General features: G+C 41.0%; 2 protein-coding genes across 20 annotated transcripts in view; one reads left to right on the top strand and one right to left on the bottom strand.

Moving 5' to 3' along the window:
* Positions 1-14,129, top strand: part of nbeaa (neurobeachin a) — an 85,973-nt gene extending 71,844 nt beyond the window's left edge. For 6 of the 19 annotated variants that reach the window (XM_068716005.1, XM_068715997.1, XM_068716007.1 and 3 more), the window contains 23 exons: positions 374-482; positions 601-767; positions 3,061-3,185; positions 3,287-3,436; positions 3,540-3,572; positions 3,907-4,043; positions 4,184-4,301; positions 4,652-4,754; positions 4,872-4,987; positions 6,357-6,469; positions 6,737-6,877; positions 6,998-7,117; positions 7,455-7,607; positions 7,745-7,909; positions 8,102-8,191; positions 8,887-9,079; positions 9,981-10,052; positions 10,310-10,465; positions 10,801-10,971; positions 11,102-11,203; positions 11,402-11,598; positions 11,990-12,141; positions 12,404-14,129. In XM_068716005.1, coding sequence (XP_068572106.1) covers positions 374-482; positions 601-767; positions 3,061-3,185; positions 3,287-3,436; positions 3,540-3,572; positions 3,907-4,043; positions 4,184-4,301; positions 4,652-4,754; positions 4,872-4,987; positions 6,357-6,469; positions 6,737-6,877; positions 6,998-7,117; positions 7,455-7,607; positions 7,745-7,909; positions 8,102-8,191; positions 8,887-9,079; positions 9,981-10,052; positions 10,310-10,465; positions 10,801-10,971; positions 11,102-11,203; positions 11,402-11,598; positions 11,990-12,141; positions 12,404-12,494 — 2,974 coding nt within the window. In that variant the 3' untranslated portion in view covers positions 12,495-14,129. The remainder of the gene's footprint in view (positions 1-373; positions 483-600; positions 768-3,060; positions 3,186-3,286; positions 3,437-3,539; positions 3,573-3,906; positions 4,044-4,183; positions 4,302-4,651; positions 4,755-4,871; positions 4,988-6,356; positions 6,470-6,736; positions 6,878-6,997; positions 7,118-7,454; positions 7,608-7,744; positions 7,910-8,101; positions 8,192-8,886; positions 9,080-9,980; positions 10,053-10,309; positions 10,466-10,800; positions 10,972-11,101; positions 11,204-11,401; positions 11,599-11,989; positions 12,142-12,403) is intronic. The other 13 variants (XM_068716011.1, XM_068716015.1, XM_068716010.1 and 10 more) reach the window with 3 other exon arrangements.
* LOC137876434 (serine-rich and transmembrane domain-containing protein 1) lies at positions 14,123-26,081 on the bottom strand. Its single transcript, XM_068716017.1, has 2 exons — positions 25,886-26,081; positions 14,123-16,512 (listed from the first exon to the last, which is right to left on the bottom strand). The coding sequence occupies exon 2, from the start codon at positions 16,497-16,499 to the stop codon at positions 16,158-16,160; it is 342 nt and encodes a 113-aa protein (XP_068572118.1). The 5' UTR covers positions 16,500-16,512; positions 25,886-26,081; the 3' UTR covers positions 14,123-16,157.
* Between the last annotated feature and the right edge of the window lie 536 nt (positions 26,082-26,617).

Below are 26,617 nucleotides of genomic sequence, written 5' to 3'. Positions count from 1 at the left end.
GTGATGGGTATGATGAATGTGAGTTCAGTAGGAAGTCAAATCATTACAGTGCATATAAGTGTACATTTGATTTGTCCAGGTATAATCACAGTGCCTGTTTTACTCCAAACTGTGTTGTACAAAATTGAAGTACAACTCAAAAAAGATAAATATGCATCCAAAAAAAAGAAGCCACATTTTGTAAATTCTGTTTACCCATACATACATAAGCTTCAGCAGCAGATGGACAGGTCTTATTGGTGTCATTTAGAAAAGGTTGACACTTTGATGGAAACTTGCTTACATTCCCTGTCGTTGAAAATTAGATTTTTTTTGTAAATGGAGGTGTTTCTATTGCCTGTCATGTTTGTTGCTCTCTTCAATCCCTCACCAGACTTCTTTGCCACGCCATGAAGGATCATATTGTGCGTGTTGCCAACGAAGCAGAGTTCATCCTGAACAGGCAGAGGGCAGAGGATGTACACAAACATGCTGAATTTGAGGTAACGACGATATATGTGATACATATGATGATAAGTGCCTGCAGGTAAAAAGTCACATGAAGTGTCTAACGTGTAATGCTCATTGTTGTTACTGATTTTACCTCCCACTCTCCTGCAGTCTAACTGCGCCCAGTACGCTGCGGACCGGAGAGAGGAGGAGAAAATGTGCGATCACCTCATCAGCGCGGCCAAGCACAGAGATCATGTAACCGCTAACCAGCTGAAACAGAAGATCCTCAACATCCTGACCAATAAGCACGGAGCATGGGGGACAATGTCACAGAGGTGAGGGGGAGATGCGTGGAACTTCATGTCAAATTATGCTCTGGGACATTTTTAGATTGTTGTTCCTCGGGATGTCATTTGACAGCTGACGTTACACCGGCTGAGTGCACATGGAGCTCTTCTTGCATATAATGAGAAAATGTCATCAGTATGTGTAAGGACTATTAAGTGAGCACCGTCCATCATGTCCATCACTGTAAATATTTTTACACCATAAATTCATAAACCCAGTAGTAGCATCAGCTTCACATCACCGACTGAGAAAACGTTATTTCTGAAAAAGTTTCCACATCGTGGGTATGATCAGTGCTGAAATATAGACTTTTATAAAAGATGACATGTTTCGTGTAAAGCAGGCTTCATGAAGCAATCAGGTCTTATTTAACATAGTTTATCGTACATCGACTTCAGCACACACAGACAGCTGAATCCTAACATCGTTGCTGCTTAGTAGCTGTGCAGGACTGATCTCCTTATTTAACGCACTCACAGACACACATTAAATCAATGATTGCTTATTATCCAGATCTGTCACCAGATTTGAGAGCATGTGACATGCGGCATCTGATGCCTGACTTCTTCATGTCACTGTTGATTAAGTAAATTGTTTGGCACAACGTGTATGCTGTTAATAAACACCTTTTGCACTCGGATTAAAAAAAGAAAGTTTAATTGCATCTGAAGTGCTCTGGCCTTGATTATATTTTTAACTTTTGTGTACATTCGCATATAATTCTAATTGAGAATTTCAACCACACTTGCATGTCCAAACGTTACTTTTCATCTGTTTTCTTCTTAAATCACCGTGGCTCTGTAGTTCTTTTTAATGTCATTCTGTTGCTACGAGAACAGCTTTGGTCCAAGTGTACTTCCTGGCGTTAGTCAGCTCTCAATAATATTTCATTTTATTGTAAGGAGGTGGCACCAATCGCCAAATTTGATATGCATAAATCTGGGTTTAGCAAACGTTCGCCAACAATATCTGCATTCATTTGGAGATAAAACTGTTAACATTGGTAAGAAATGTGAAGGTGAATTGTGAATTGTGAAGGTGCTGAAGAAACAGACAGGGAGCTGCGGTGTTGGTGAATGTTACAGCCTCTCGAGCTTAATTGCTGTCATGACCTATGTGTGTGCTAGTTAATCATATAGATGACTTGCATGAAATTGAAGGCATTAGCATACAATCGAGTGCTAATTAAGACTGTTTACCTTACTCTGACAGACCCTGTCATTAAGTCCAGACAGTTATAATCAGAGCCATTAATAAATTTGTCAGGTTATATTTGCAGTCTGGTCAACGATAATAGTTTGGTCATGTAACATGATCATGTAATATCTTGAGTTGAGCTCTATGTAGCTGCAGGACAGAGCCATGATCTGTTTGGAGACCAATAACAAGGAAAACAAACACGCACGTTAAAAAACATCAGTCAACATCACATAATGTGTTGTGTTCTTTTTCAGTCAGAGGTGAAACAACACAGATATGGTGGGTTACACTGGGACAGGCCATGCTCGCCCCATTCAGTTTGTGCTGTGTGCCATCTTAATATACTCTTAACCAGTAACATATATACTGATATTTACACATATCAACACATCTCACAAGTGTTAGGGTTATTTTAATACCAAAAGTATCACACCAATGACCTCAACCAGCAAGAAGCCGCAGGCAGCTACAAAGCGTAGGTGTGTTTGAGCTTAAACCAGAGGGGATCAAAAGAAACCACCAACAAATGGGAGGTGCCCGCGTTTTGAAAGTCTTCATTAGCTGATGACATATGAATATGACAATATGACTAATAAAATTCTTATGCTACATTGCGAGACGGGGAACTCAAGATCAGGTCCCAAAGCAGCAAACTCTTTAGGGACCTTATCACGTCAGTTAATAGAACTGGCACCATAGTCTGGTAACAATGCAAAATTATAATGCTGTCATTATGATGACCCTTCATCGTGACAGCATTACGATGACCCTTCCTTTTTTAAAAGTTTCCTTGTCAGCTAATGCATTACCTTACCTTTACCACTGCGACACGAAATACAAAGGGGGTAAAAGAAGAGGTAAAAAAAAAAACAACTTTTATCTTTAAGCCATTTATTTGTGTTTGCAGAGTTGTTCAAATACCACCCTTTAACCCAATAAAGAGGAATCTTTTCACTAAATAATTTCAGCTTTAACTCAAACTTTATTGTCCTTGAGGAAAAAGTCCCAAAATATACACCTTGTTTGCCCCTCCCACTAAATAAATTACTCGTCTGTATTCCTTTTCTTTTATGTCTTCAGCCAATTACATGACTTCTGGCGTCTAGACTACTGGGAGGATGACCTGAGGAGGAGAAGGAGATTTGTGCGAAATGCCTCTGGATCCACTCACGCCGATGTGTCACTCAAAGCTCTGGAGGAATACGGTCAGTAATGTGTACGAATGTAAACATAGTGTACTTGGTATGTTCTGCTTTTTGCATACACTCAATCCTTACACGCACAATTAAAAACACACTCAAAACAGGTTCAGAAGAAGACGAGGAGGGGCTTAAGTCGAAGAAAACTTTCCGCAGCCAATCAGTGGTCACGCAGAACCCAGAGGCGGAGTTAATGCTGGAGGGAGACGATGACGCTGTCAGCCTGCTGCAGGAAAAAGAGATTGATAACCTTGCTGGTAAGATGCACTCGCATAAAGACACACACACACACACACACACACACAGTCACCATGCTACAGTACAACTGAACAGTAAACTGTCTATGACTCTTGTTTTTAGTACGTTTCCGTCCGAGACTTTTTACCTCCAAAGGCAAGTCATTTGAAAGTTTTGCAGCTGCACTAACCATCCAGCTGATTTATCTGACTCAAGCAAAATAAATCATAATTTACTAAAAACTGATGCAAGGCCAAGTACTTTATTTAATCCAGCTGTTCCTCTCTGACTTCTGACCCACCTGGTGGGTTGTTTACAATAGTACGCAAAGTAGAAGAAGCAAATAAATAATCAACTTAACTAACATGAAATTACTCTATTACAGAACGTGTGCTTATTAATTGTCTGTTGTGTGTGATGATTACTGTTGTGTACCGTGAGCCTGTCAGTGCTATGAATGCCTGTAGTAGTAATACATATGCCTCCCCAGGCCCAGTGGTTCTGAGTACTCCAGCTCAGTTGGTGGCTCCAGTGGTGGTGGCTCGAGGCACTCTGTCCATCACTACTACTGAGATCTACTTTGAGGTGGATGAAGAGGATCCTACATTCAAGACGACTGACGCTAAAGTAAGGGCAAGCTGTCTTCCTGTATTACATTAAAAAAAGTTTTCATTTTTATTTTCTGCTTTTCACTCATAGATCCAATTAATTTGGAGGTATGTCTTTATGTTGAAATGTATTTTTCAATGGATGTCGAACCTCAACAGGTACTGGCCTACTCAGAGGGTCTGCATGGTAAATGGATGTTCAGTGAGATCCGAGCCGTGTTCTCCAGACGCTACCTGCTGCAGAATACCGGACTAGAGGTCTTCATGGCCAACAGAAGTAAGTCTGCAGATTTCTTATTAGCATTGATAAAATGTCTAGAAAAATGGTAAACATTTTTAGAAACAGATATCCAATTGGTGTTTGAAATGTGTCTCTTAGCAATAAGTATTAAGTAAAACATGTAATGAAGAACATTAGAATAGCATCATTGTTATCCCAAGTGTTATTAGACAGATTCTGTCCTTCTGTCTGCTATAGTGCAGATGAAGAGTACTAACACTGCCTGGGCTCTAGTCTTATATTGCATTGTAGCCACTCATTCTAATGTCACCACTATGAAGTATTGTATACCCTGTTTGGTGAGTGATTATATCTGTTGACCATATCTTGTCTCCTCCTCTCTCCAGCGTCTGTGATGTTTAACTTCCCCGACCAGGGCACAGTCAAACGGGTGGTCTACAGTCTCCCACGGGTTGGTGTAGGAACGAGTTACGGCCTGCCACAGGCCAGGTAGGTGCAGGGTATAATCAGCTGGTCCACCACTATGGTGTATTAGAGCGGTATTTATTACTGGTGTGATAGCAAGGAATTTCAATGTGTGTGTGTGTGTGTGTGTGTGTGTCCCAGGCGAATTTCCTTGGCCACCCCTCGTCAGCTCTTCAAGTCATCCAACATGACGCAGCGCTGGCAGAGGAGAGAGATCTCCAACTTTGAGTACCTCATGTTCCTCAACACGATTGCAGGTAAAGTCCACATTCAATCACATTTCAGGAGGTCTCATTCTGCTAAGTTATTGTGGATCTTAGCCTCTAAATAATATATGAACAGTTAGTGGTCAAACACACAACCCTGTCTAATGTAGCCATCTTTGTTCTCAGACCAAACCATATAATTAGAGAATGCTTCCTGTTTCCTTCATTGTCTCTCTTTCCACCGTGTGATGTTGACATTTTCTGTGACGATTTTACTAATGTGACCTTATCTGGTTGCTCTGACAGTTGTTGTTGTTCTGTGTTGTTCAAAAATAACTGCACAGCCAGAAATGTCTCTCCATGTGCATGAATAGATAAGCCAATGTATAAAAATACTTCATTGAAGAAACCAGATAAAGAACCTGGAAGATTTGAATAAGATAAACCTTTTTTAGCTGCAGTTTGCACAACAGTCACCTGTGTGACCTGTCAATACGTTAAAGCAGCCATAATGACAATTGACCAGTTGGTAAGGAATTGAAAATAATTACTGCAGCTATTAATATGTCATAATATATTTTGATATATGTACGTATGTAATAGAAACACAGAAGGAGCTTCAAATACACATCTGCTGTAGATGACTTGCAACCACTGATAATGTGTTTAAACGCCTAAACATATGCTGACATCTAGCAGTTTGTCAACAGCTTGTGCTTTTACGCCTCTCCCTGTTGGGAATGTCTTTTATCACACTAACATAAAACCTTGGTCCGCGTAATTGTAACACCAGTCTAGCACTTAATCTTTGCTCGCATCAATAAGTTAGTCTCATTAATTAAACGTTTCAGCCTTGTTTGTGAGGCGTGGAGGTTTTGAAGCCGGGAAATTGATAGCAAAAGTTTTATGTTGCCGTTTACAGTTAGCATATTGTAGCATGTATTAATGTTACTGAGAGGAACTTTTAACCACTTATGAAACTCAATGTGTTTATCAATTTAATACTGATGACTTTATATTACCTGCATTAGGAAACAAGACCATAAGAGTGAGAATTTGCTGTTTGTATATTGTTATTCTTAACATTAGGTTTTATGTGGTTTTATGTGAAGCACTTTGAATTGCCTTGTTGTTGAAATGTGCTATACAAATAAACTTGCCTTGCCTTGCCTTGCCTTAATGTGTGTCATCGTTGCCACCGGGTCGGATTATGCATTCAAATCAGATGAAATCATGCAGGTTCACCAGAAAGTCTTTCAGCTCAGACTCCAGCAGGGGACCACCAAAATGTGTCAGTGTAAAACCCAAACTAATGTAGTAATGCACAGAACAATAACAAGGCATGTTGTCATATGGGACCATCTTGTGACACAGCTATAAAGGAATAATGTTTTTTCCGTTCCATCTTTTGTCTCTGCAGGGAGGACTTACAATGATTTGAACCAGTACCCCATCTTCCCCTGGGTCTTGACCAACTTTGATTCAGAGGAGCTCGACCTCACTCTACCTGGCAACTTCAGAGACCTCTCCAAGGTTAGAGCACTCTGACATACAGCACTTTTTCCAATGAATGTCATGTATGCTACAAAGAAGATGCTATAAACCCAAACAAAGGGGGAAAAGTAAATTGGAGTGAGAACAAATCAAAGCCACATAATAACACCATGGATTCCTTGCCTCCCCTCATCCTACAGATATGTGTTGACTGTTATAATATATGACATGCTTTCTGAAACCAATGTATGATTTTCTTGTGTCATCTTTCACTAAAACCAGTTATTTCTCTCTGGTTTCCTCCAGCCAATTGGTGCCCTGAATCCCAAGCGAGCAGCGTTTTATGCAGAGCGCTACGAGACGTGGGATGATGACAGCACGCCCCCTCACCACTATACAACTCTGTACTCCACTGCTCATTCAACCCTGATGTGGATGCTCAGAATAGTAAGCACCGGCTGAACTTCACACACTTACAGACCTTAACCTTCAGAGAGCCGCTTGAGCACACGGGCAGAGACCCAAGGCTTCTGTATTAAATTAATTTGTCTATGTGTGTGTCTGCAGGAGCCCTTTACAACGTTTTTCCTCAACGCTAACGATAACAAGTTCGACCATCCGGAAAGAGCCTTCTCTGGCATCGGCTGCTCGTGGAGGAACTGCCAGAGGGACACGGCTGATGTCAAGGTAACTATTCCTGATGGGTTGAAGGAACGTCCTACTGAAGCGAGAAGTTAAGATTAGTGTAAAACATTGAAGCATAGAAACAAATAACTGAAAACACAATAACAGGAAGTACCGAAAGTATTTTTTTTCAGCTAAGTAGGTTAAAAAAAATGTTTGAAAAACCTAATGTTGCCATTCAGTTTAGTTTTAATTTGAAGATATCTAAATGTATGAGGAGTGAAGACATTCACATATTGTCAAATGCCCTAGATCTCATCCTAAAGGGTCAGAATTTGTGTGTTGTAAAATCTACTAATTTCAGCAAAATAATGATGTGTGTTTCTGTCGTGTCCATCAGGAGCTGATCCCAGAGTTCTACTACTTGCCTGAGATGTTCGTTAACAGTAATGAGTACGAGCTCGGGGTGCGTGATGATGGAGTTTCTGCGTGTGACGTGGAGCTTCCCGCCTGGGCCAAGAAACCTGAAGACTTTGTCCGCATTAACCGGATGGTGAGAGACAAAATCTTTTCTAGAATATGAAAAAGCTAAAAGAAAAGTTTGATCCTTCTGTTTATGTCTCCTCGACAGACACTGAACATATTCTTGACCCTCTTTCTTCCTCTCTCTGCACCTGTTACTTCAACCAGGCGTTGGAGAGCGAGTTTGTGTCGTGTCAGCTTCACCAGTGGATTGATCTAATATTTGGCTACAAGCAGCGAGGGCCAGAAGCAGTACGATCTCTCAACGTGTTCAACTTCTTGTCCTATGAGGGAGCAATCAACCTAGACAATGCAGATGCTGCGCAACGTGAGGTTGGTTTCTCTGACAACACATCGACAATGCATGCAGAAATCTCCCGTGATTCTCCGTGATAGAGAGTGCTGTCTTCTCGATCATGTGGTCGCATCCGATTGATGAAAAATGTAAAGCTCTGAGACGAATAGTTTCCAGATGATTCCTCTTCCTCTCCTATGTTAACCCCGTCTCTGTTTCTCTGACTGTAGGTGGTTGAGTGCCAGATTCAGGCGTGTGGTCAGATCCCCTCCCAGCTGCTGATCGAGCCACACCCACCTCGCTCCTCCGCTATGCACCTGGTGAGAATACCTTGTTGTATATGCTTTAAAAAAACAACAACTCACAGGTCAGCTGTACTCACATATTAGAGCTCAGCTGCAGACCTACTGAAAAACACAACAGAAATATACAGACCTATTTGTTGCATGTTCCCTAAGTCAATGTTATTCCATTGAGAGGTTGTTATTGAGAAAATGTTCACTTTGGGAACAGGAAGAGAGTTTTTCACAATCTCTCTCATTTTTATAGGCATGTTGAGGTTTATTTGTCATATTCATAGCACATTTTATCCCGATATACAAATTTAGAGGTTTTATTACGTACAAGTTTATGTAATTATGCTTTTTTTTAAAGCAAGTTCTGCCCTAGTTTTAGCCTTTCTGTCCTCCCTGCTAAGCAGAACAAGGCCTCAGTGTCTTCAGATCAAAGCCATCCATGTCAACCCAAACCTGTCAGTCCTCTGAACCCCGAACCAACCAGTGCCTCCACCTCCTCTCCTATAGGCCTAGAGCCCCCCTCAGTGTGTGTACCTGCTCTGACCCTGTGCTCCCACTAATCTACCTTTTCCCTTCCTTCCCTCCCTCCGTCCCATCTGTTCTGTCTCTCCCTCTACCTCCGTCTCCATTGCCCTCGTCCTCTCTCCCCCGACCATCCCTCCCCGCTCTGCCCTCCTCTTCCTCTCTGTCCCTCTCTCTTTCTCTGTCTGTCTCACCAGTGTTTCCTTCCCCAGAGCCCACTGATGTTTAAGGATCAGATGCAGCAGGACGTCATCATGGTGCTCAAGTTCCCCTCCAACTCCCCTGTCACTCACGTCGCGGCCAACACGCTCCCCCACCTCAGCATACCAGCAGCCGTCACCGTCACATGTAGCCGACTGTTTGCCGTCAACCGCTGGCACAACACAGTCGGTGAGTGCATGATAGAAATAATCATCTAGAAATGGAAATTTAACCCAAAGATCCTCAGTTCTGCAAGTTTACAAGTTACACCATTATGAAGAACAGAGCATGACATTACATTACAGTGAAACTACACTATTGCAATCCCTTGATTATACAGTAGCACACAAAGTTCATAATTGGGCTGAATGTTAAGTGAGTGTATTGATAAGTCAAGCAACCAAAAATGTATCAGCCGCAAGTTTGATGTTTGATATAAATAACTTAATTTATCACCAATGCATGCTGGTTCCATGTCTTGTTTAGATGATTGGTCAGACCAATGCAATTTTACGACATCACTTTAGGCTCTGAGAAATTGTAATGAGCATTTTTCACATTTATGTGACATTTTATAGAATTAATAATTGTAGGATTAATTTGAAATATATTCATATCAATCACATAATTAAAATATTGTCAATAGCTATGAAATTAAGACTGTGGGAGCCTGTAGTGAGATGTTAGCTCATTCCAGCTGTAGTTATAGAGCCAATTTATTATTATTATTATTATTATTGTATTATATTAGTGTTTACTTTTATTTTATCCACATGTTGACATGGAAATATTAGTTAATCAAATCCTCAATTAACCTTTAATGACCTCATTAGCACAGTGGAGTAGGTTTAATGAACTGTGGTAATGTAATTATGGAGGGTCATAAGGCAGCTCAAGTGACTTTTGTTGTTGAGGCTCTTAGTTGTTTTTTTTACATAAGCCTGCAGCAGTGCTTTCATCAGAGAGCCCTCGACCAGGGGATTATGTGAGAGGTTGCAGTTGAGTATTTATCCTCCTCTGTTTTATGATGTGTGCATGTACGGGTGTGCATGTGTGACTCTCTGTAATGTTTCACCTTTATATCCTTCAGGCCTCCGCGGAGCTCCAGGATACTCCCTCGAGCAGGCTCATCATCTACCCATTGAGATGGACCCTCTTATAGGTCAGTGCACAAAAATCTCCACAGCAGATTTAATTCATTTTACATTATGGTAACATTAAGGACACAAGTAATGGGACTTAAGTCAATACATCTCATAATACAGTGGACATTTATGTGCATGTATTGCAGAGACGCAGGCTGCAAAACTAACTGAGTGGTGAAAGATGAGGAAAGGTTGGAGTTAGCTTGTAGCTTGTGAACCATATTGCCTTCGTATGCCCTTATTGACCTACTGACATCTTTGTGCTCCCATGTAGCAAACAACTCAGGCGTGAACAAGCGTCAGATCACTGACCTTGTGGACCAGAGCATCCAAATCAACACGCACTGTTTTGTGGTTACTGCCGACAACCGCTACATCCTGGTCTGTGGCTTCTGGGACAAGAGCTTCCGTGTTTACTCCACTGAAACTGGTAAGTTTTCTATTATTTATGCGACACGTTGAGCATTGAGTACAGTAAAAATGTACTTTTAGCTAGCAGTTTGTTTTTTTCACTCCTTATTAATGCTGTAATTTGTGATTCTGTCAGAGGTCCTAGTTTGAAAGTGGACCATGAAGACTCATGCATTTGCAATTTTATTTAGATTTGTGTTTGGATTTATTAATCTAGGGGATATTTAGAACGTTTTTTTTTTACGCTTCTCGGCATACAGTACATTTCTGTATTTATTGGTCCAGAGATTTAGTGACATCCTGGTCACAAAGCTGCTTGTTTAACTTCGGCATCTTCCTCCTTTCTCTCCACAGGAAAACTGACCCAGATAGTTTTTGGCCACTGGGATGTCGTGACGTGTCTGGCCAGATCAGAGTCCTACATCGGCGGAGACTGCTACATCGTGTCAGGCTCCAGGGATGCCACTCTTCTTTTGTGGTACTGGAGTGGACGGCACCACATTATTGGGGACAACCCTAACAACAGTGAGTGGTGACATGGTGGAAACAACATGTGTGAATGTTTACCTCAGTTCCTAGTTCAGAAATGAGTTCAAAAAACAAAACAACAGCTAGCAGAGGTTTCTGGTGTCTCTAAGTTTGTTGCTTCTTTTAGGTGACTATCCCGCTCCCAGGGCAGTACTGACAGGACATGACCACGAGGTGGTGTGTGTGTCTGTCTGTGCAGAGCTAGGATTGGTCATCAGTGGGGCTAAAGGTTTGTGTGTCTTCATACGTATGTCTATGCCTAAGAGAAAGTTTTCCACAAAGTCTTTTTATTTTTTTATTTTTTTTAAGTTGGGCTGATATTTCAAAACAAATAGATTGATAACTGACCTCTGAACATTTAGGCTAACTTCACCAAAACCAAACATGTAAAGATTCTTCTTTATCTTGCTTCGGTCTTGTTCCTCAGAGGGCCCGTGCCTGGTCCACACCATCACAGGGGACCTGCTTAGGGCCCTGGAAGGGCCAGAGCTGTGTCAGCGGCCTCGCCTCATCTCAGTGTCCAGCGAGGGCCACTGCATCATCTACTATGAGAGAGGCCGCTTCTGCAACTTCAGCATAAATGGAAAACTGCTGGCACAAATGGAGGTCAACGATTCCACACGGGTAAGGCTGTCGGAGTTAACACTGTAATATTCTTTGTGGTATATTCATGCATGAATCAATGGTAACTGGACTCTTCCGACCACTCAAAGAGCTTTACACTACATCGATATTAACCCGTTCACATACAGACATTCATACAATGTGCCAACCTCGGGGTTTGAGGTTTAGAATCTTGCCCAAAGACACTTCAACATGCAGAGTGTAGGGGCCATGGATCGACCGCCGATCTTCCGAGTGATTAGTGGACGACCTGCTCTACCTGCTGAGCCACAGCTGCCACATACTTAAATTATACCCATATTTACTCATAAGCAATGCAATATACTTTTGTACAACACACTGGAGCCCTGTAGCCTCCATTGACTGCTCTCTCTTTTTTTTCTGCCTTCAGGCGATCCTGTTGAGCAGCGACGGACAGAACTTGGTGACAGGAGGTGATAATGGAGTTGTGGAAGTGTGGCAGGCATGCGACTTCAAACAGCTTTACATCTATCCAGGCTGTGACGCAGGCATCCGTGCCATGGACCTCTCACATGACCAGAGGTAAAACAGACAGGGTGCCACTCGGACAGAGAGGAGAAGAAGCAGACAGTGTGACCTTTTTTTTTTAAAGAGTACTGTTGTTGAGGAAACTGATTCCCTTCAAAGGGGGCAGCAGGGAATATTGAATGATCAATAATGGGGCTGTTATTCAACCTAAATCTCAGATGATCTCCCTGGCCCAGGGAAATGTACAATAAAAAAGAAGTATTTTATGTGTATAGTTTGGTTTGCAGATGTGACGTTCTGTGTGCTCTGCCCTCAGGACTCTAATCACTGGCATGGCGTCTGGCAGCATTGTGGCGTTCAACATAGACTTCAACCGCTGGCACTACGAACACCAGAACAGGTACTGAGGTGGACAGCGTGAGGAAGAGGATGGCGAGAGGAGAGAAGAACAAGAGGGAGAGGAGTTGAAGCATTCTGCTGTGTATCTGCAACGTGGGGAGACTAAAGGTACCGAGAGGGAGGAAAAACAAGTACCGGACCGTAGGCTCTAATCCCTTGTTGAAGTTTGCTTGATTTGAGGATGCAGCAGCGCTGGTGGAAATAACTTCCTCTGTGCATATGTGTACACGCGTGGGTAGCCACAGACACATAATAGCCCGAAGATACACACCAAAACCTGCAAATAAAATAGACCGCAGAATGGGGGAAAAAGAGCAAGTCAAGCAGACCTTGTAGAGGTCGATCATACCCGTACCTCTCACTGGACTGGTGCAGTTACTGTTCCTGGTACGCTTAATGCTTCACAGACAAAGAACTGACTTTTGTTTTCCCTTATACTCTTTTTATTTCTTCTGTATCAATATTGTTTTATACTTTTCATTTGAGGGGGAGTTTATTCTGGGAATTATTGGGTGGACTATAAATTAAGACTCCTTCAACGTGTCTAAACTGATTAGAAATGATCAGAAATGATCCAGCCCCATCCACTGCTTTAAAAAGAAAAAAACGGTGCTATTGGCTTGATCTTTAAATTCACCCTTGAAAAATTGCCTGGGGTTATAATTTTATTTGATTGTATCTCATTTGATTTGATCTGATTTTATTTTATTTTATAATGTTAATTAAAAAAAAATTCTTTGACCCGCAGCAGGGTTAAATCTGATTCTTATGTAAATAAGGCTCTGCTTCCTTCAGAGTTGACACGTGTTCTTTCACTACACAAACTGCGCTTATCACCTTTAATTTATTAATGACTTGCTGTATGTAAAATATTGTGTAATAATTATTATAATGTTGACGAGACTGATGATTATAACGGCAGTGTCAAGGACGGTGATTGTTTTGCCAGAGATGGTAATGATAAAGAGGTCTTGCCAGTGCCACCAAGGATGACAAACACAAGACTGACGGGATTTCCTTTGTATATTTGGTGATTGTTTTGTCAAATATGTACATATAGTCTTGGTTCAAGCTTGGTGGGAGACTTAATCAGCTGAATATGACTGAAAGCGCAAAGGAAACCTTCACTTACCCACATTTGTTGATTATTTAAAAGAAGAGAATCAAATCAATGTAAAAGTTTGTTTTGTATTTGCACTTTGCACCAATCACACGTCATTATTTATTAGCTTGGTTCTTTCTGGTCGGCTGCCATTTTGTTTAGGTCCATTTCCCCTTCGGGATTATTTGTGCATTGATGTTTGTATTTAAAGCGTTGAGCTCATGTGTGATTATTAGGTTTTACAACCTCACCGTTGTAAGCAATATCATGATTCTGTAGCTGATAGAGGCGGGAAGGAAGGAGGAGAGGGGATGAAATGTGAGATGTACTGTATGTGTGAAGCCATCTTGATCAAATGCGCACATGCACATACTCTATCGACAGGTTCAACTTACGTATCCAAAAAAAGGTTAAATATTTTTGGATCTATGAAACCCTAAAAACTATTGTATTCATGTTTTATTGCAAAGATGTAAAATATGACATGTGTGAGTTGAAAAAAAAATCATGATAAGAAAAATAAAATATGCAAAGAATTTGATGACTTGACTTTTCATTGGTATCATATTTTGTTTCACTGAAAGGTTTCTGTTTTGCTTCAAGACAGTAGCGCTGCACAGAGAGTGAGACATCAGAGACAACTTATTGTAGCACTCACCAATCATGAGACACAGGAATCAAAGGAATCAAATGACTTCAAGAGACTCTTGAGTTAAAATGTTGCACTCTAAACACAGTTAACTACATTGTTGAACTACCTGCCTTGTTTCATTTCATTGTCTGTTTCTGAGGGTCATATTCTGCACCACTTCCTAAGAAGACACAGATTCAGAAATGCTAGTTTAATGAAGTTCCGTTTCCAGCACTAGCTACATGCCTCTTCCACCTGAAGGCTCTGGTTCTGCATTGTCTCTCTTTGCTTAAATCAAATCCATGAAACAACTCAGGTTCCCTTGAGAAACTCAAAGCAGGATTTTAAAGCATCTCATTCAGCAGACTAATCAAGTAGAGACAAAAGTAGGAATACATTCCTGACAAGCAAAGAGAGAATAAGTGCAATGTGTAAGATAGAATGCAATCATTGGTGGCATTCATTGAACTCATGGAAAAAAGTCAGATTTGCACTCACAAGGTATACAGTACAGTAAATCATGCAAGGAACGCTCAAGTATCCAAATAAGTATAAAGACAAAGGTCACCCAAGTTGGAAAATGTTTTAATCTTCTTTGTATCTTCACTCTATTATGTTTCTCTGTTTGCAGGACTAGAACTGAAAATAAGAGCTCCAATATAACAAAACAACTCAATCAGGCGGTTCAATCTGCACAGTTATTCTTTATCATCACGACTATTACAATGATACTTCCTGGTTAACTTAAAAACAGACAGTGACTATTCAAACTTTGAATCTTTTTCTACATTAAACCAAACAGGTTCTAGAGCTCATAACCTATATACTGGTGTGCATACAGATTCAACAACATGCTAAACATTAACAGACCTGACCGAATTGTTTGTGGCCTCTTAGCCGCCATCACTGCTCTCTGAGCCTTCAGTTGTTATTGAATTTTGTGGGAAAATTGTGACAAAGATGATTTCTAATAATTTGTGTGTGGTGTACTGGTATTGCCATGTCAAAGAAACTACATCTCACAGAGTTGAAACAAAAACCTGCTGAGATACGCCCATTACTGTAGCTTCAGCTTGGAATACAAACGAGTGTCGACAGCTGCACAAAGCTCTCACGCTTCAGTCACTATGGAGACTGCGATCAGACGCCATATGAGCTGACAGTCAAGAGAGGGTAATCCGTTACGCTGGAAGACCTGTCTGTCAGGCCCAGAGTTTCATCTTGTTTTGGCTCTTTTGACCTGGTCTGTAGCTGAAGTCCGAGGCCGACTGCCTGCCTGAGACACAAAATTAATTTTTTTCTCACCTTTACATCCACAGCACAATGTTTTGTGCATCGTCCTTTCCCCAGGAGACTTTTAAAAACAACTTGGTATGAGTACAGTTTTTAAGGTATCTCACCTTTTACTATGGTAAAAGAAAATGGAGTTACAGCATCCCAAAGCCTTACTGAACAACTGAGACACAATCATGCATTTATGTACAAAGTAATGGTCTGTAATTCTGATTTTTGCAATGTAGTCTACAGACATTATGAGACATGCTGTGCAAACCTGAAAGCAACATTATTGTTCCACTGTAAATATGACAAGTACGGTGCAAGAAATTAATTTTACAAAAATGAAGAGGAAAGATAATGTTCCTCATTAAGCTTTTTGTCTGCTGAGAGAAAGCGGTTTGTCTTCGTTGTTGAATTAAGGCTCTGAAAGGTTCAGTCAGTCTCACTCAAGACCTCTTCATCCCATGTGAGCTTTATTTACCCTGTGCTTATGGAAATTGCATGTAATGCCGTGCTGTCACCTTCCTTGTGGCTGACAAAGTCTTTTTTGTGTTGATATGTCACAGTGGGTTGGTGCTGGGCCTCCATGTGCTTTGTGTGTATGCATGCTTGCACAAGGAGTTGCACATGGACATAATACAGTATGCCCATGTGTCTCCCTCAGGTGGACAGTGAGGAGATGGTGGACCTATGAGACGAGATGCTACAGATCTCCATGTTGGTGAAGGAGCTCCCTCCCTCGCTGCTGCAGTCAGGGACAGATGAAGAGGAGGAGATGATGTTCTTCAGCCTGTGGAGGGAGATGATGAGCAGCGTCAGCAGGAATACTAGCAGGCCGAGGAAGAGCCACACATAGACATAAATGTTGCCCTGACGTCCTGGTGACGAGGCGGCCGCGGAAGTGGAAGCAGAGGTTGGGGAGAAGCGGAGGAATGTCCCATCGTCCAATGGAGAGATTCCAGTCTCATTATGGTCCACCGACGACACGTCCATCCCTGACATCCTGGCTGATGTCCTGCATGGATTTGCATGAGGGCAAAAAAAAGATGAGTGAGATTTATTGTGAAACAACGGAAAGATACTTCAACATTTATAATTCATATGGCCTTTATAAGAAATTCTCTTTTGTCTCCTGAAGCTGCCACGGATTTATTTTCTCCCTCCAGGACACTTCAGCACGGCAGATGCTTGCTGACCAAAGAGCTTTCACCCACATCCTCAGCTTTGGCTGAGATTAGGAGGAAGACAGAGAGCACGTCTACAATTCTGATTCAAGGCCAACAATTTACTTCAGATGCCCCAGATGCAAAACAAACTTCTATCAAACAATAGTTGCAAATTATAATCATTTATTTTGCCCTCTTGGAGCCCCATATATATATATATATATATATATATATATATATATATATATATATAGTATATATTACATTGCTCTAGATGGATAACTTTATCATCAGCCAATACGTTGCAAAATAAATAACAAAAAAAACTTGTTTTTAGGGCTAAACTGCGACTTGGAAAGAAATGTGCATGTATTTGCAGCAACGACCAAAAAGGTGCAATACAAATGTATTGTGTTATGATGTATGCACTTATTGTAAGTCGCTTTGGATAAAAACATCTGCTAAATGACTGTAATGTAATGTAATGTAATTTAATGTATGAAATATGTATGAAACACCCATAAAAACATATATTGCTTTGGATAATAGCATCTGCTAAATGACTGCAATGTAATGTGATATATACCTATAAACAGAATATGATTTTTGGAAGTGTGGTTTGCAGAATTGTTGCTTGCCCACTAAAAGTTGATGCAATGTGAACATGTGTGTATAAGGATGATTTTCTGACAAATCACAAAACAATGCAAACCTCCTACACAGTATGCACGCTGTTGCGTGTGTGTGTTGCTGCACTGAGCGGACTATAATAAAGAGTAACAGCAGGGGGAGTGCTTGCCTCATCAAAGGCCTGTCGTCAGGCTTGGGGCCCGGAGCCGCGTATATGGTCATAAACGAAGGCATTCTTATCTGATGAAATTAAACTCCTCATAATCAGCTTTCACAAAGACAGCTGAGAGCCTACCCTCCTCCACTGCATATTAATGCTGCTAATAATGTTCCACTGCAAATTACTGCGAGGCGCACAACTGACTGGAGGATGTGATTGTGCTTTGTAGAGTAGAAACGTACAAAGTATTTGTGTTGGTGAGAGACAGGGAGCGAAGGGAGGCTGTTTTGTATTTGGGTTAGCCCAGCATTGTGTCTTGATTTGATCGGAGAAAGACACTTCAAAGGGAGGAATGATTGACCATGACCAGAATGAAAGCAGGGGCGCTCTTTGCCTCACAGTTGTGTGTGTGTGTGTGTGTGTGTGTGTGTGTGTGTGTGTGTGCTCGTTTCTCTCCTATCTGCCAGTACTCCTCTCTCTCCTCCGTTTCATGCTTATGCATTTCGCCATACGATATGTGTCCCTCGCCACATTATATTCAGGAGAGTAGCCTGAACTATATGACGTTACCGTAAGCCTTTGAGATGCATTAAGTGCATGTGTGGCAGAGGTAATAGACCATTTTTCTACGGGGAAGCTAGTTTAGAAAATACGGAATGCTAGTAGAAGCCCCCCTATTTCATTACATTACAGTCATTTAGCAGACGCTTTTATCCAAAGCGACTTACAATAAGTGCATTCAACATTGGTAATCAAATTGTGGACATTTGGTAGTTTTATTGTACTGTATTTATGTGTTTGTGCTTGTACTAAATAAAGTTGAGCAGAGAGCGTCCATATCTCAGAGTCGAAGCACAGCCTGGTCCTTCACAATAAGCGATAATTTACCGCACTCGTGTTGAGTGAATGCCTGACTTGCTGACTTTTGGCATACAAACTGTACGTTTTGCACAGGTAAGTGAGCTACAACCGGATTGTTACTGTGGCAAAATACAGTATAAACTTTTATGAACACTATAAACATTTCTTTGGGTCGAAAATAACACTGCTAAATGGTGCGTACGTGCAAGGCTGAGCTACGTGTATGTGTTGGAAGCATCAGCGATTCGCAATGCTAACTGCTGCCAAATAGCTTAAATAGTTCCTAAATTCAACACACTGAATACATAAACTATTTGTAGATCACATTAATACACTATAGAATAACATCAAACAATAACACGAGGGTTGGTCAACATTAACTTATCTTTTACTGTTTTTTACTTTTACCCATAAAACAGTTGAGAATTGTGTGGAGCATGTAGGTGTGGAAATATGTTTATTGTATATTAGTTTTTGTTCTTTGGTAGAGAAAATGTTATTGATTGTGAATGCAGTGTACACACACTTCAAATTACTAACCCTGTACAGCGAAGCATTGTGAGACGTTTATTGCAAGAAGATATTCTAGCCCCAATTTATAGTCAACAGCATAAATGCCAGATGAAGATATGACTTTTCTGTTTACAGTAATAGGCTTTGCCAGCAGTTCATGATGAGCCTGTAACACTTGTTGGTACACAACTTTTCCTCATCTCCAATTGAGCAGTTTTGTCAATTTTGAAGCTTAAGCAAGCCAACTCTATGCCCAAACTCCTTCCTTCTGAACTTATTCACTCCCTTTTATTTTCTCCGTTTGTGTCTCTTTGGATGATACAGTTGACAGGAGCTCTCTTTAATTTACGGCCCACTGTACCTTCAGGGAGATCCACAGCATAATGAGGGAGGAAGAGTCGGGCCGCTCTCTTTCTGTGACTGTGATTGCATGCTCTCTTGCCCCAACTCTGTTTTCTTTATCAAATACTCCCAGTGGTTTTCCCAGCCCAATGAAAAACCAATGCGTATTGATATTCACTGCACATGCATTGCCATTCCCTCCTTCTGCTGCGATCTAGCTATTTATCAGTTGTTTGCCAGCCTCAAATATCAGTTTAATTTATTTCATTAGTTTGTTTATTTGTTAACACATAAAAAAGGCAAATTAATATATACATAAGGTTCAGAAAATGTGATGGAGAGGTGCATAAAACCCTCTTCCTCAATCCATTATAAAAGGAGAAAAACAATATTCATATTGTAAAATATTCCTGAAATAATTTCCTGATATTCCTGAAATTATTTGACCATCTTTATTTCAGGAATATTAACAATATTTTCCTTTGTAATTGCTAATAGTGGGGGGAAAAGATCCACTAATTAACTCCAATTTCAACCTAAAATTGACAAATTTAGTAATTTCAGCTTAAAATATGTCGATGAGTAATTTGGTAGACATTCCATGAACATGACACTGAACCCCCGCCTGCTCGCTCATCCTCCATCTCTCTACTCTAATTTCTTCTACTCCACCACCATTTTCTGTATAGTTGGCTGTCGTTAATGATATGTTGCTTTCAAATCTGTGATGAAGCTTGTTCATTGTCAGCTGAAGTGGCTGATAATTGGGCTTAATGATGCTTTTTGTATCCAGGCAACGAGGTATGGTGAGTTCTTTTTCAAGCTAATCTATTAAGAGGGCAAGCATGCAGTCCCGCTGAGGCTGAAGAGGTCAGATATACGCATGCACGCACACACACACACACACACACACACACACACACACACACACACACACACACACACACACCTACGTTAAATGGACACCGGTAGTTATTTTTCTTAGAAATAGCTACAAGCGCAATAAAGAGAACACCAGGGACTAATTGGAAAAGTGATGCATCCCTATCGAGACAAATTATAGATCTGTTGAAAACGTCTTGGCTTTTTATGCGGTTGAGATAGGAAGATGTGTTGGAGCTGAGTTTATTCTTGTCTCCAAATGGTCAGCAATCTTCTGCATTTGGTATTTCCTGCTGAGCAACACAGCCACATGTCAGCTCTCCAGGGCCGGTTATAGCCCACTATATGAGGGTGTGCTGGTAGAAATAACAGGTGGGCAACTTGAGTAGAAGGTAGCTAGAAAAGCAGACTCGTAGACCAAACGTACAGTAGCTGGTTCCAATTACTCGCCAGATGGCACAAAATCTGGCAAAATGACAGCTGGCAACTGGGAAGTTGTCAAAATCCCGATCAGATGCAAGCTCCTGCCATTGTGCTCTCAGGCCTCTCCAGCTTATGTGTGTATGGGTTGTTTGGATGGCGTAAATGCGAAAGATTAATCTCTAGTATTCTATTCTATTTAATTTGGTTGTAATTAGGCCATAAAGAACAGTTTGATGCTGTGAATCAGCATTTCTAAGTTTGCTGCTATGATTTGAGTTGGTAGAGAGCAGATTGACTTACCCTACAATAAAAAAAAACTTTTGTTCAGATTTTCACATGATCAACTCCATAACATTTCTTTTCATTAGATGAACTTACTTCTCAAATAAAATAAAACCTAATCAAGTGAGACTTCTCCCCATAGGCAATATTTACAAAACTAAAAGGTAGTCTTCATCAAACTAAAACTGAGGGGTAAATGTGGAGGATACACGGGCAGCAGCCAGAGCCTCTGATGGGCTAGCAGTAGGGATGTTAGGATTAACCGATTTTGCTTTAACCGCGGTTATAGAAAGTCAAGCTTTCATAACTAATAATTGAAGAAGCTACAGCATGATCCTCTCTCCTCTGAGGCCAGGGATCCAGCTTCGTCTGAATCAGACGGCGAAGAACTTTTGGTCGAAGTCCCAGCTGGTAGCTGGGCAGGCCACATGGAGGAGTTTGAGTCGGAGCCCGCCGTAAGTGCTGTCCAGCCACTGGGGCTGGCCGCTCACCATGATGATGATAATGTGCTGGACATCAGTTTGGACATGCATGGCTCGTCAGTGGATGAAGCTCTGGTGCATTCAATCACTGGCTTTTCAGTAAATATGCAGAAAAGCTTGCTGATCCCATGTCAGCAGTTTATATTTTCTAGGGCAGGAAATTTGGTTTGCCTACATGTTGGGCGTCCGAGCAATAGGGTCTTCAGTGCTCTATTGTGGATGTATGGATATTCCTTCAGGAGCCGCAGGACAATATACTCTCCTTTACCAGGGTTAGGATCTATTTGGCAGCTGCATCTGCCAAAATGTTTGTGTGCAGTTTGGGAGGATTTCGAGTATAGAAAATGACCAGGGAGTTAAACGATGGATTAATTACACAGTTTAAGCATCGTAGTGTGGAAAGAATCTGAAGATATTCAGTAAAAAATATGCGATGTGGAGAATGGCATTAATGCTCTCTAGTTGCTGATCCCTGATTATGTTACATTGAATAAATCCAGTTGTTTGAAGGAGACATTTTCACAGCAATTCAAAATAGATATTAGAGAGGGAATTGTGAACTGTTCCTAACACTAGCCCTACGCAGCGTATAATAAATAAGTCAAACTGCCTATAGATATATAAACCACTATAGATTACTATAACAAAGTAAGAGGACATAATTAATGATGATAATACATATTTTAGTTCACTAGCTATAGGCTTATTAGAAACATCCTGATTAATAATCGTGAAAACCGAGAAACAGAGCCCCCCCAGCCCATAACCGCTGCCAGCCCTGCGTCTCTCTCTCAAAACGTTTCGGTACTCAATTCTACATCACACATAAACCACTGGAAATCTTCAAAAAGGAGAAGTTACTCTTTTAATGATTTCAGTTTTTCCCTTTGATTGTGATGGTTTTCTTATTTCTTCGAGATGTCATTTTCTGCAATCCTGTATTTCTTGTCAGATTTCAGATTTTGTGATTTTATTTTATTTTTTCTCCCACTGAGCTGTAATCCTACTTGAGTCTCTGCAACATAAGCCTGGCTTAACTTCAGCTGTTGCTTAACCCACATGTTCTGTTTTGGATCTTGAAGCCCTCGGGTCTTCTTTAACAGCTCAAACAAACACACAGCTTGATACCACATTACTTTCCCTAATTGTATGAGGATTGCTTCTAAACATGAACATTCACCAAATGTGCAAACCCAGTATGAGGCAAAAGGAAGGCTTACAACATTAATTGGTATGGAAAACCCTTGAGGTCAGATAAAAAAAAAAAAAGTTGGTTTATGCCATTATTTCTTTACACTGTAAATTGAGCTCGCCACAGTTTTTAATAGTTTAATAGACACAGCCGCCACATGCTCTTCTCGCTGTCATTCTCCCTCTCACTGAAGAAAGGAGTGTTGCTTAGGTGTGATCTTCACACACTTCCCTCTGAGCCGATATGGCCTTTTCTCTGTTGGAATGCTGGTTCAGGATAATGGAAGCTGCTGGTATCACTGCTCCTCTAAGAGGCAAGGAGCAATAGTCTGACCGGTCTTCAAACGTCACTGCCATTCCTTGGACATCACAAGAGCCGCTCATTCTTTGACTTGACCTGTGTCTCGGTTCTTCTTCAACAACTCAACAGTGAAGAAGTATGTCCCCCTCACTCCCAGTCAGGGCCATGTGGAGTTCAGGCATTTTGAGAGTGTTTCCTCCTGAGCCTGGAGCCCATCAACGGCTCCTAGCAGAAATGCTCTTCCATTTCACTGCCAGCAGTCACGTTTTTTTAATATTTCAGTTTTTTCTGTCAGCATCACCCTCTCGGCTACGTCAAGAGCTTTTTTTTTTTGTATAGCCTTGGATATCTCTACTGCACACTCTAAAAACCGGGCTGCTTTGAGCAAATGTCTCTTCATAAGCTCCACAGCTTTCTTCTCACTCCGCTCCGCCTTTGCTTGTTCGGTCTTGACTTGAGCATATGTTTTGTCCCCCGCCCGTCTGTATCTATGGACAGTAAGCTTTGTCTCCCAAAGCTCCCTTTTGTCCTGATCAATGTCCTTCCTGAGCTGCACAGTCTCTGCAAGTCACTCCCCGAACAATCTCCTCCTCTGCCGGTGGAGTATGTTCAGCAGAACTCCTCCTGAGACATTGTGCCGTGAAGCTTCCTCTGCTCCACTTTCTCAATCTGTTCCTCACATTTTCTCATCATCTCCTTATAATCTCCCTCACTGTCAGCGTTTAGTGAGTGCATATTTGGTACAAATCGTCTTGCCTGATGAGTTCTAACCACGTAACTGCCCTGTGCTCTTGTATATCTTCCCCGGTGTAGGCTATTTGTTTGAAGTCTTTTGTACAGTGTGTACTTTTTTACGTGCATAGAGGGTTTTAAGACTGCCAGACATTTAATTAAATGATAACATTTGCTGTACAGTTTTATGCTTTAAAGGTATTCTTGATCTATAGCTTTAATGGCAATAATATCATAAAACATAGCAATTATTGTTTGATTTTAGAGATTGAATTTTTATAATTAAGCATTTGGTAGAGCTAAAACACATTCAATCCATCCATTTTATCTGTTTATTCTAAAGATTCATGCAAGTCTGGTTTTATTGTTTTGTTTATAAAATGTATCAGTTTTGCACAAGGCTTGTTTATATTCACAATAGCTTACCCACCCAGGGCCGACGGCAACAGAGCCTTAGACTCTCTATTGTTTTTAAAACCTCAGCATCTCTTTCGGCTACAGGAAATAGCCCTAGCCATTACTGGAAATGTTAAAGTCCATGCATGCAGCATATATGCTAATATTGACTAAATCCTTAACCCCCAAGATAAACACAGTATGTTGTCCGTTCAGTTCTGGTATTAGCTCCTCACTTCATGAATAATGGACAAGACCCATGTGTGGCAAAATGTCATGGCATTTGAGCCATATTCTTTTGTGCCTCTGTGTGCCTCTGTGTGTGTGTGTGTGTGTGTGTGTGTGTGTGTGTGTGTGTGTGTGCATACTTTCTTATACTGTATTCATGCCTGAACAGACGAAAACAAGCTGAACCAATAGCAGAAATGCCATATTCATTCATATACATGCATATATGTGAAAATAGGAACGATATACGCACATACGGTATATGCCCTAGCATACACACACTGTTCCAGCTCACACAACAGATTGCCAAGAAATAAAAGCAGCCTGAATTTCAAACATGTTATATATTTCATATTCTGAGGCAGATCAGCTGAAAACAGACCCGAGGCTCAACCGCTTGAATTCCAAATCGCCTCTGCAGCCCCAAATACCACAGATAACCCACTTAGGGGTCAGAGATATGCAGGAATGATGAAAGTACGAAGAAAGTTATGTTTTAATATGCATCAGTGGCTCTCCACCATTTTCCCCACAAGACGCCAAACAATCTGTTTCTCTCTAGTTTGGATTGTTTCAGTATTTTACTTTAAAATGATGTCCCTTTTAAAAGACTGCATTCAAATATAAACACAAGTAACGTGTGCCAATAAATGACGGGCAAACCTCAGAATTTAGAAAAGCAGGTGGTGTTTGAATGAGTCCTCAAAACAATAAACTAGGGCCTTTATGTTTTTATTCATTGCGTTTATATTTGAATGATAAAATCTCACAGCACACCTGAGTGCACTCGAAAGCTCCGCCAGGGGTCGATCACCGCTGTTCAACTGATACCTGATTCTCTCAGATAGTCAGTGCATAAAAGTGAGTATTTCAAAAAAACTCAATAGTAATGAGATCTTAAAGGTACTGCAAAAAGCTTATTATCATCGACAGAAAGATAACTTGAGTTGAAACCAGAGAAACAGAGATCATTCTGAATAGGAAGTATTGGAAGATATTTTGGTCAGTGGCCAGTGTAGATAATGAGCTCTTTTGCTTTGATGTCTGAGTGTGTGTGTGTGTGTGTGTGTGTGTGTGTGTGTGTGTGTGTGTGTGTGTGTGTGTGTGTGTGTGTTAGTTCATCCCTGTGGTGAAGTGTATTTTTACACTTCGTTCTTCTCATATCTGTTAATTACTCCTGATACTTCTTAGTGCAGTTGCCAATACTTTACATATGTTATTGTGTGTCTGTGTTTATTATGATGGACAGGGTGAATCATACTTCATTTTAAACACAAACAAACTCTGCTCTTGTTCTCTTTGCACTGGAAGTACACTTTTTTTATGTCCTGTTTTTTTTCCCCCAGAATCTTTGGGTACAATTGCTTCACTCATTACTCACTCCTTCCCTCTTTCTCTCAACTGTCACATAGGAAGCCCACTTATTTACCAAGTTGGTGAATGAATGTATACATGAATTCCCCCCCCTACCATTATCCTTTCCTACAAGTACATTTCTTTTTCTTCCTACATTTTACTATTTCATCTTTTGTCCCTATCTGCCTGAAACAGTATTTGTTCTCTCACGACTGCTCTGCGGGGCAGAGACAACGCACTGAATAAAGTTGCTGGCAACTGAGGAGAGACGGATACATTTGAGGTGAATAACGGCTCTTTGTATTCAGCAGGAATCCCCTCTTACAGAACGGATTAACTCTGTTCCCGTTCTGTCTCGCTCTCAATTGGTAACGTTTCATAAAAAGCAGCCTGAAGCATCAGCAGCATAAATGAAATTGTTGAAAAAAGCAAAAGTTACAGACCTTTTTTCTAAATGCAAGGCAGGTGTTTTTCGTAGGCGTTCACGTCGTGCAGAAATCCATCCCGTAATGTTTGGTGTTTCCAGCCGAGCAAACCAGATCTGCTGCCCCTGGGATCTTCCCTATGAGTCTGTCTGTCTGCTCTCTCTCTCTCTCTCTCTCTCTCTCTCTCTCTCTCTCTCTCTCTCTCTCTCTCTCTCTTCTTTCTCTCTGTCTCTCTCTCTGTCATTCAGTGTTACACACAGGCACTACAGAGTAGACACTGTCAGATGTGGATCCTCTCGATGAATGGGCTCACATTCAAAAGGGAACACACACATACACAAGGTCTGTAACTGAGAGGCTGTAACTAATGAATAATGTTTTTTATACTTGAGAACTGGTGAAGAGGAAAGGAGGGAAGAGAAGAGAGGGAGTAGTGCTCGCTCTAATCACATTCTCTCTCTCTCTTTCTCTTTCTCTCTCTCTCTCGCTCTGTGTTGTGACTCCCTCCGTCACTCCCTCACTCTGCCCTCCCACTTTTCTCTCTGCTGCTCGTCACCTTTCAATAATGATCACATTAACAGTCAAATCTATTCTGTGTTTTTTGTGCTCTCATTTTCACTGAGCAAACAGTCCTCGCATTTAACAAGCTGTCCAATAGTTAGTTAACATGTGCGGACAAATCACTACATCAATAGACCTACACCTACATAAACGGTTTGATAACTGACCAATAAATCGATATTTGTCATT

This window comes from Cebidichthys violaceus, unplaced genomic scaffold (assembly GCF_023349555.1).
Source record: "Cebidichthys violaceus isolate CVI_PGR_0920_01 unplaced genomic scaffold, fCebVio1.0.p SCAF_20, whole genome shotgun sequence".
In the NCBI taxonomy this organism is placed as follows: domain Eukaryota; kingdom Metazoa; phylum Chordata; class Actinopteri; order Perciformes; family Stichaeidae; genus Cebidichthys; species Cebidichthys violaceus.
Note: the sequence above shows the minus strand (reverse complement) of the source record. Positions and strands in the feature narration are given on the sequence as shown.